Source organism: Volvox carteri (assembly GCF_000143455.1).
Source record: "Volvox carteri f. nagariensis unplaced genomic scaffold VOLCAscaffold_17, whole genome shotgun sequence".
Classification (NCBI taxonomy): Eukaryota; Viridiplantae; Chlorophyta; class Chlorophyceae; order Chlamydomonadales; family Volvocaceae; genus Volvox; species Volvox carteri.
Window position 1 is genome coordinate 154,663 of NW_003307560.1, and position 10,339 is coordinate 165,001.

General features: G+C 59.4%; 2 protein-coding genes across 2 annotated transcripts in view; one reads left to right on the plus strand and one right to left on the minus strand.

Annotated features, from left to right (window-relative positions):
• Positions 1–5,125: 5,125 nt before the first annotated feature.
• On the plus strand, positions 5,126–7,342 carry VOLCADRAFT_109066 (uncharacterized protein). The gene is made up of 4 exons (XM_002949985.1): positions 5,126–5,318; positions 5,411–5,430; positions 5,528–5,724; positions 6,408–7,342. The coding sequence occupies exons 1-4, from the start codon at positions 5,275–5,277 to the stop codon at positions 6,582–6,584; spliced, it is 438 nt and encodes a 145-aa protein (XP_002950031.1). The 5' UTR covers positions 5,126–5,274; the 3' UTR covers positions 6,585–7,342.
• A 939-nt stretch (positions 7,343–8,281) lies between these two features.
• The window catches only part of VOLCADRAFT_90462 (uncharacterized protein), a gene marked incomplete at both ends in the record, with an annotated part of 2,461 nt that continues 403 nt past the window's right edge, over positions 8,282–10,339 (minus strand). Inside the window, 4 exons of the mRNA XM_002950103.1 lie at positions 8,282–8,434; positions 8,759–8,892; positions 9,070–10,009; positions 10,084–10,215. Of these exons, the coding sequence (XP_002950149.1) occupies positions 8,282–8,434; positions 8,759–8,892; positions 9,070–10,009; positions 10,084–10,215 (1,359 nt within the window). The remainder of the gene's footprint in view (positions 8,435–8,758; positions 8,893–9,069; positions 10,010–10,083; positions 10,216–10,339) is intronic.

Genomic DNA, 10,339 nt, shown 5'->3' on the forward strand with positions numbered 1-10,339 from the left:
GCCCTGCTGGGCTGCCAAGGCGTCGCGCGCATCCTCACGCCAGCGGCCCTAGACGCGAGAGGACCCGAAGACAGAGGGAAACACACCATCCATTCAACCATGTAAATTGCTGGAGAGCATTTTACTGCATGCGCCCATCCAAGCGACCAAGTCAACCAAGGTGCCTGCAGCAGTCGTGATGTCCTGAAAAGGCAAAGCGTTATAGAACCAAACGTAAGCCAGGTTTACAGCACGGTTGGGAAAAGGACAGCGGGGATGCCTGGGCGGGATGCGCTGAGCAGCAGACGTCAGCAGCTCTCGTTTGGACAACACAACACAACACAACACATCCGAATCCTCTTGCTGCTGCTGCTGCTGCGCCTGCTGCTGCTGCCTACCTCTTTGACCCACTCCGGGGCCTCTGCCGCCAGCACGGACGCCGATCGCGACCCCGCCAGTACCGCCCGCACACGTGCCTCACCCAGCCGGTCCACAACTGCGGAAGGAAGCGTTAAGAATACACGCGCGCGCGCGTATGTGTGTGCATACGTGTGTACGTGTGAGTGGAAAAAAGGGTGACATGCGTATCAAGGGCAGCATGTCGGTTAAGAAGCGCAGGCCGGTGTCGCGCAGCCCGCCCGGGGACTTCAGTCCATGCGGTTCCCCGGTCGCCCGGCCTAGGAAAGGCTCATACCGACTACAGTGATGGAAATAACCGGCTGCGAAAGAAGGCTCCGAGTTCAATTCATCAATTAATAATTGAACTTCCTAATAAAGTGCAGCACGCCAGTGCCCTGCCCGCCCACCTGACGGCTCCGCCCAAGCACCTAGCCGCCTGATGCCCTCCAAGTGCCGCCGGCTGGTGGTGTCGCGGACGGATTGGTCCAGCCGCCAGCCTAAGAAAGAAGCCGCCGTAGCAGCAGAAGCAAAAGGACGACCGCTGCCCGCGCCGCCGCCGGCACTGCGGCTGCTGGCCACCTCCGAAACCATGGCCTGCGTGGCAAGGCAACAGCAACGCGTTGTTGCATGAGGCTTGCGGGACAAGACTTGGGTTTGATCCATGACCGGGGTAACGGGGCCGAGGAAAAAGGGAGGAAAACGTGTGCAGAAATCGAAAAAAAAGACTGCCGACGAACTGGAAGGCAGGGGGCAGCGGGACGGCATGTGGGCGCGGAAAGCGCAGCTGTTCGCTGATTACTCCTTTCAGTCTCCTTTCAGTTTCCTTCACGAGGGAAAGTACTTCAATATATTATCGTGGCGTGTTGCTCTCAACTAGGTTTGCAGTTCTACAAAGATACGGTCACCTGGGTAGTAAACAGAGGACGCGTTTTTGGAAAGCTGGCAGGTGGGAGGTGGGAGGTGGCAGGTGGCAGGTGGGCAGCTTTACACAGGCGAGAGTCACGGAAGCAAGCGGCCCCACTCGTCCGTGGTGTACAATCCGATGCGTAAGACCGGATGCCGTACAACCTCGTCCGTACATTCAATCACACCGTACAGCAGCACACCTGAAAGGCCTCTTGGGATCGGCCCTCCAGAGCAACGACGAGGTGATCCTTGTGGGCCTTGCATACCGTACGTCCCCGTCCAGATTGCCGTACAGTCACAAAGCAGAGCAGCAACAGCAACGAATAGGATCTTGGTCAGGAAGGATTGTGCGGATGACGTGGTTTAAACGGGGGAGCCATCAGACGGGGTCATGCATGCGGGCCGGCGTGCCTGAAGGCGGAAATAGCTGACAGCGGCGGAAGCTTTCAAGGACCCAGGGGGGGTTGGCCACAGCTCCAAAACTGAGCTGCGTCGCTCCAAGGCGACTAAGGGCGGCTCCCCTTTACTCGGCCCCTCCCACCGCCTCACCTCAAGGACTACTCCCTCCACACCGCCCGCAGGCAGCCCCGTCTCTGTATCAACACTCGCGGCGGCATGCGCGGCGGCTCCGGCAGATCCGCTACCTCCTCCGCCGCCGCTGCTAGCTGCCGCATGCGCCGTAATGATGACGCTGGCGCCGGGTCGAAGCTTATGGTACGGCAATGCCGCGGCGGCGGCGGCGGTGCCCTTCTTCTCGATGCAGCTGAACCGCCACAATGTGGATCGGTACAGCCGGCCCGCCTCCGCCGCCGTAAGGCCCACCAAGACCACGCCCTCCCGCTGCAATTGCCGCAGGCTGCCGGAGGCGTACAGCGCACGCAGTGCCCGCAGCTCGCTCTCCTGCTCGGCCTGTACGGCAGCTTCCAGTCGGGCCTGGAGCTGCGGAATTGTGACGGGGAGGTCTGCGGCGGCGGCGGTGGCAGCGCGACAAGGGGAAGAAGTCGATGGGTTTACGGTTGACGTGATACTCAAGGACAGTGCCGTAATTCACTGGAATGGGGCGAGCCGTGTGGTGAGGGTGCGGGGAACTGGGTTCAGCATGTTGCCCAGCGGGTTGCTAGAAGAGAATGGCCGGGAGTAGCATGGCCAGGCAGGCGCGAGAGATGCACTTCCCCTCTTTGCCGCCTGTAGTTCTACACTTCTCTACTACGGTTTCCTTTCTTTTCCTGCTTTCTTTAAGACATTCCTTTCAACCCGGCGGTTAGGTAGTTTTCCCCCCTTTTTCCTGCCTTCTTTGGACGTAGGAGCTAGTAACTCGTCTCGCAACCTAGCTGGCCACGTCGCCGCCAAGACTACCACTGCTCAAGTCACCACTGGTCAGTAAATATTCCTGATGCAGCATTTGTCTTACTCTCCTGAACTATCTGTCTATCTCTGGTATCTGCTTCACACGCCCGTAATTCGTCTTACCCCATCCCGCCCCGCCCCTCCCAAGTCCAGTCCCTTGCCACATTTGATCAAGGCCCGGATGGCAGCCCCTGGTCCGTGTGTGTTGGACCTGGACCTAGATACAGACTTTGCATCAGCTGCACAGGCCTACCCGTCACGGAGAGAGCCAACTCCGCAGCGGGCTGCTCCGTCGCCGCGCGCACCATCGCTGCAGCCACAGCTCCCGCATCCGCCACCGGCGGTTTCGTAGCCGCCGCTGCGCCGCTGGCGGCGGCTGTTGGCGCCGTACCACTCCCGCCAGCTCGCCCTGAAGCCTGCACGAAAGATGACAACCACAGCGCCGCAGATCTAGCGGGCTTCCTTTTTGCCGTAGCCCCTGGCGCGTCTGCCGCCCCCGCGCCTGACCCGGCGCCTGATGCAGGTCCAGCTGCGGTTGCGGCGGCACCAGCCGTTGGGGTGAGCTTGGGTGGTGCGCTCCCTGTCCCAGCTGCAGCCGTAGAAGACACTACAATCCCGCTGGAGCCACCAGGCGCCACAGGGAACGTGCCAGCGGCGCCGACAGACGGGTGCTGTACGGATGTCATAGGAGATCCGTACTGCATATTGGGGTTTAAATTAAGAGGGCCGCGCTGCGCCATGGGGGGCTGACCGGCGCCCTTCGGCGCTGGCGGCGATGCCGAAGGGCCCCGGTCGTCACGCACGCCGCCCTGCCAATTGTCCTTACCGCCGTACGTAGGCGGTGATGTACTGCCGTACCCGGACGGCGTACTGTCATACGACGCTGAGGCCGAGCCTGGCCAGCTGGCCCGAGATGGCAGTGCCGGCGTCCCAAATGAGGATTTTGCGCTCTTGGTGCTTCCCACAATGCCCCCGCTCATGCCGCTGCTGTTTGTGAGCCCATACCGCGGACCGAGTGGCAGGATGTCGGGGCTAGTGCCCGTCGAGTTCGCGGCCTTGTCCTTGGGCATGGGTGTGCTGACGGTCCCCAGCAGGTTCGGCAAGGGCTTTCGCACCGGCGGCTCCCTTCTGCCTCGCCGCCGCGGCGCCGACTCCTGCTCGGGATCTGGCGCCTGCTGGTATGGCTGTCTGTGCTGCAGCTGCTGTGGGGATTGTTGAGCAAGCCCTGACTTCGGCTGCGGCTGCGGCTGCGACAGTGTGATCTGTGAGGGCGCTAGGTGGGCTTGGATAGGGCCTCCCGGCCAGTAGAGGGTGACAGGGGGGGGTGAGGCAGGCGGAGCCGCTGCCGAGCCCAGTTGACCCACATCCCCAGCGATTCCCGGCGCTAGTCCCTGTCCTGGCCACAGCGGCGACTGTACAGTTGAACCGGGTTGAGGTGTAGGCATAATTGCGGCTCGCACAGGCTCAGCAGCCGCCGATGGTGGTAATGAAGCTGCCGGCGCCGCTGGTGCTGGCACCGGGGATGAGGCCTGCGGGAGCTGCTTCGGCGGTATCAACTCCGATGGTACGGCCGGCACCCATGCTGCAGCTGACCTGGCGGCCGCCATCACCGCTGCGGGCTGAGCGGCGGTCTGGCGCTCCAGCCTTTCCTGTCTTTGCCTTTGCAGCAACTCCTGCATGGTTCGTTGGTACTGCTGCGCCTGCTCGGCTGTGGGGGATGTTGGTGGATGCGCAGGAAGCGGCTGCTGGGGTTCACGCCCAGACGGCTGCTCGTAGCGTGTGGCCGAAGCCATCGCCTTGGACGGGCGAGTGTGGACGCGACCGAGGCCCGCGGCAGCTACTGATGCGCCACATCTGTGACAAGAGCGCTCCATGGCTCCGGTGGTAAACGGCGTTCCGGCGACTTCGCGTGCAGGCATTGTTGAAGCCGCCGTTGGCAGGGTGCTGCGCCAGGTGGTTGAAGGGATAATCGAGGGGTTTTGTCAGGTGCCAGAAATGACCTGTCACTTCCCCAGTTGCCTGCTCGACGTCCGCGACGGCACGGTATGCAGGGAGCCCCCTGCCAACAACGTAACACGCCCCGGTCGGTGGTGATGCACAGACTTCCTCTCCACGCGCCCGGATGAATACGTAGATTGTCCTTTCCAGCTAGGCTGCTCACACGGCAACTAGGGAAAGCGGCAGCTCTGCCTGTCTATGTATGCAAGCGCGTAAACAACCGGTGTTGTTTCATCGACTGTGACCACGCATCTTCAGCTCTGGCTGCGCTGCAACTGTGCAGCCGACGGCTTCGGTGGCCCGAACCTTCAGCGCAATACGATACGCCGATGAATCGATTATTTTTCCGGCACGATCAACCATGAACAGCACAGCATGAGCATAGTCACATCGATGCAAACGTGAAGTAGTCCTGATTCGTGGAGCCGTCGTTACAGGCTGTCGTGCATCAATTCATGTACTGGTGTCCTGTGGCAAATGTATTGCAATTTGGAAGCTTACAGCTTTTACAGTTTTCTTATTTCACGTCTCCAACCCCTGTCCCTATTATTGCATCGTATTGATACATTAGCAAAGCCAAACTCGGCCCTGTGGTCACCCTAGATTTGACGAACTACCAGCAGCGCTGTTGTCTACGCCTTCATAATGGCCGAGGAACGCTATGCGGAGTATAAGGAGGCCTTCACTTTGTAAGCGTGCCTTGAGGACGGCTTTGATTCAGTTTGAACGCTTCTTAACTCATAACTGGTCGCTCTGTGTTTGAATCTTTTTAAATTGCCAGGTTTGATAGCGATGGGGACGGTGAGTAACAAAGGTTTACAAAAGCTGAGCTTGTCATGGACTTATCTCTCTAGGCGGGAAAGCGAAAACAGTGGCATGTCGCTTTTCTCCTCGACAGGCTTCATTACCACAAAGGAGCTAGGGACAGTGCTGCGCGCCCTGGGAAAATCGCCAACAGAGGCAGAGATTAAGACGATCGTTAAGGACATTGACCCGGACAACCGCGGCGTAGTTGACTATAAGGAGTTTGAAAAGATCATGACCCGGGATATACGAGAGTATGACAATGAGCAGGACCTGAAGGCTGCCTGGAAGGTGGGTGTCGCTCTGGGTACGTGCTTCGTCCGGTGCGGAGCCAATGCGTGCCCCATGCTCACGTATGTATGCAATACAGGACATTCCTCCGGTGGCCCCACAGCCTTCAACATCAGCAACGCTCTCTGGACATTGGCATTACTGAGCCCCAGTAATGTCCTTTGTGTTTCTGGAATGCGAATGTCCAGAGAGCGTTGCAGATGTTGAAGGCTGTGGGGCCACGGGGGGAATGGCATGTCCCCGTTACGTTCCAATACTGTGTGCCAAGGTACAACACGCTGCTTTTGTTCATCGACATGCCCTTTCGTTGTTCACACGGGGCGAATTTCGCGCTATGCCTTGCATCCATATTGTGTCACCACATTGCATCTGTCGCGTGACCTGTGACCCATCTGCCGCGTGGTTGCGAATTTTGGATGCAAATTCCAACAACCAAGCTGTCACTTTCCGTTCAAGCACGGGGGAAAGACACAACAATTTAGCCAGATATTGACATTGAGGGACACGAAGAACCCATTTGTTGTGTATAGGCTTGCGTCTCTGGCTTTGCGGTCTCTAGCCGGCGTATCCACTAACGCCGTACCTTTGGGTTTCTGCAGAGGTTTCCGTATGGTGCGAGCGGCACGCACACCGTTAAATCGACAAGGTTTTTCAATATGAACCACCCATGCACCAATCCGCAGGTTTTCGACAAGGCTGGACAAGGCTTTATCTCAAAAAGCGAATTAAAGCACGTGTTGACTAGCGTTGGTGAGAAGCTAAGCCCGGAGGAGATTAACGAGATGATGGCGGAGGCGGACCCGGAGAACACCGGAAAGGTCATCTACGATAACTTTATCCGGATGATGCTAGCTCGGTGATGTGCGTTCTTATCGAGCTTGACATAGGGCTTGGTTTTATACCTATCGGTGCTTGTAGGGGATTAAATTAGGTGTCCATGTGCAGCGGTTGGCACGAGAGAAGATGCCGACATTATTTGAGAAAGAAAAGAAGTGTGATGCGCAATATTGAGCTCTGCGCATGGCACGATTGGCTTCAGACTCGTCGGGTTTCTTCCGGAGCGGTTATGCGCATGTTTGGATGTTGCTGGTCTATCCTCGGTTCGGACAGGCAGCCCTGTCAATTGATAGTAATGGGGTGCAGGATGTTGCTTGTTTGGTTCCTTGTAGAGTCACTGGCAAATTTGCCAAATATTGGGCCTCGCCGGGCAACCCATGACAGTGTCCCCATGACAGTATAGGCTACCAAAGCAATGTCGCACGTGGAAATAGTATTTTTGTTTGCTGTGAGCTGTGTCTTCTAGCCATAAAGAAACCTTGCTTAAAATACAGATACAGCTGGCACAGGCTGCATACGGCCTATGGGAAGTTGGCCCCGTACAGTGCAATGCGGAGTTGAACGTATAATACCGGTGGACCGACTACAACTGCTTTCACAAGATCGCAACGGCGGTCAGTTTTTGCTTGCCATCTTGACATAGCCTTAGGAAACAGTTAGCAGATGCACGCTTTTATCACTTGTGGGATGCGTGACATAAAGAGTATAGATCTTGTATTGATATAAGGTTACCTACTTAGTACCCTTTAAAGTGCCGGAATGCAACGGTATGTAAACGCACACCACGTTCTGATTGGCTACTTGAATGTATCTGAGGGTGGAGGCATAGCCGCTTCATGCTGAGCCTGATATTAGGCTTCTGCTAGCGTTATTTGCTTGATATTCGGAAACATGGCAACACTCTCACTTCTGCAAACAGCTCAACGTTTGGAAACCGACAAGTATTTATGCTTGGGATAGCGATCAAAACTTCAACAAATTATGGTGAGTCTTGGTTAGGTAATCAAAAAGAAATGAAATGATTGTGCCCTTATGGCCAAGGGGCTGATGTCGCCGTCGGAACCGCATGATGATGGCGGGCTGCCGCCTGCGATGGGAAACCTGTACGCGAGGAGGCTCTCATTATATTGCTTAATGCTTTATTCCTGGAACTTAGAGCATGATCATTTCTACTGGCTGGCCGGGCCGGCTGGGCAGTGGTAGTTCAAGTTCCGTGAACTAATTTGACCGAGCATGAAGGTCTGATAACTTAATTAAGCATTTCACATCCCGGCTACGTGAAGGCTCAAGGATTTTCATCCCTGCTGCTACTAGGCGGCACCAACTGCGCAAAACCCTGGCGGTGTGTGTCGCAGGATCTCTTGTTCTGGACACGGTCCGTACTTCTTATGCCATACCCGATTTTGATGACAATTCCCCAAAACTGCAGGCTGGACTCTAGGTTCTCATGCCTGTGGCCTAAGAAATCCGGTCCCACCGAAGGCACACGTATGGCAATTCCGCCGCACCACTGTTGCGGGTGCCGGGGCAGGCTAATCCTACACAGCACAGTCAACTCCTCAAGCATGGCAGCATCCAACGACACGGCGCGGACGTATCTGCCCAAGTTGCTATACCTGGACATGATCGACTTGGACAACCCCGGGACAAAGGACGCGGCTCTACAACTGGATTGCTGTACCCTTGCAGGGCGCACTATACCTAGCTGCCCAGCACAGATTCACGAGGCTGATCGCCATGTGAAGGCCTGCTGCCGGGTTTGGCCGAACGGTGGCGTCCACGAAAAGCCACCTATGCCCCACGGCGACGCTGGCAGCCCCGCAGCCAACAATTGCGGTACCCCCAGCTGCAGCAACCTGGCAAGAGTATTAAGCTGCAAACCAGCGGATGACAGGTGGCAGAAAGGTGATGTGTCTAGCGCATACCACCACAGCACATGCCGACATGCCGGCAGCCGTTGCCATGGCGGCGGCTTCAGCGGAAGCAGCAACAATTTGGGCACCGGAACAAAATGTGGTGGCCGCCTGGCTGAGGGGCGCACTCAACCCTACCATTTTTGTCCCGGCTGTAGTCCAGTCGCTGCTACAGCCCCGGAGCAACGCCAGCAACCGACGACATCACAGGACGTCTCCAGTGATCGACAGCGGTCGTCGCACTGCCAGCACCTGCAAGCCCGGTCTCTGTCCAGGTCCCGGACCGCGGGCTCTTGGGTCCAGGGACCCTTGTACTTGTTCACGATGCTGCTTGCGGCTTGGGTCTCCGCGGCTGCTGCTGCTGCTGGGGCGGGGCCAGCCTCGCTAAGTACGGCAGTGTCGGGTGCGAGCACGCAGTCTGTGGCGACGGGAGAGGCCGGGGAGGAGCTGTTGGGGTTATTGCACGGAGTTCCCTTGCATGCCCCGGAGGTATCCACTGGCGGATCGCGTAATCTGCTTCAGTCAATGGCACCTGCCACTGTGCCAGCGTACGCGCAGATCCCTGGCGCTCCTCGTACTCCAGCACAGCCCCCACCGAACTGGCCACCCAAGCTACCGCTTCCACCGCTGCATCCAGCGCTGCCGGTGCCGAGCTGGCCGCAGTTCTCCCCTGCTCCGAATGAGCCCCCTTCCGTGCCGGATGATGGTTCAGCCACGCAGCCGGTAGGTCCAACGAACGCGTCCCCGCCACCCTTGGAAGGTCCAGGCCCATTTATGCCCATACTGCAGCCACCGCCCTTGCCCTCGGCACCAGTAGTGCCGCTGCCGCTGCCGCCGGCAGAATCGCCCATGCTGTTGTCACCGCGCACACCGGCCCTTCCCTCGGCGCCGCCGCCACCGGCCCTGCCGTTGGCACCAGTGCCGCCGCCACCGGCCCTCCCTTCGGGACCGATGCTACCGCCACCATCACTGCCCTCCGTACCGGCGCCGCCGCCACCATCACTGCCCTCCGTACCGGCGCCGCCGCCACCGTCCCTGCCCTCCGTACCGGCGCCGCCGCCACCGTCCCTGCCCTCCGTACCGGCGCCGCCGCCACCGTCCCTCCCTTCGGCACCGATGCTGTCGCCACCATCACTGCCCTCCGTACCGGCGCCGCTGCCACCGTCCCTGCCCTCCGTACCGGCGCCGCCGCCACCGTCCCTGCCCTCCGTACCGGCGCCGCCGCCACCGTCCCTCCCTTCGGCACCGATGCTGTCGCCACCATCACTGCCCTCCGTACCGGCGCCGCCGCCACCGTCACTGCCCTCCGTACCGGCGCCGCCGCCACCGTCCCTGCCCTCCGTACCGGCGCCGCCGCCACCGTCCCTCCCTTCGGCACCGATGCTGTCGCCACCGTCCCTGCCCTCCGTACCAGCGCCGCTGCCACCGTCCCTGCCCTCCGTACCGGCGCCGCCGCCACCGTCCCTCCCTTCGGCACCGATGCTACCGCCACCATCACTGCTCTCCGTACCGGCGCCGCCGCCACCGTCCCTGCCCTCCGTACCGGCGCCGCTGCCACCGTCCCTGCCGTCGGCACCGATGCTACCGCCACCGTCCCTGCCCTCCGTACCGGCACCGGCATTGCCCCGCGCTCCCTCTCCACATCAGCCTCCCGATCCGGTCGGGCTTCCATTTTCGCCTGCATTGCCGCTGCCCCCCTTGCAGGCGGATCCCCCCTCGCAGCCTCCACCAGGAGAGCCTCCTGCGGATGGCCCGCCGGCGGCAACCCCTAGCGACCCACGCAGCCCCGAGCAACCCCCGAGGGCCAAGCCACCACCTCCGGATGCACCGCAGCTACCGCCTGTAGAACCTTCAGAACATCCACC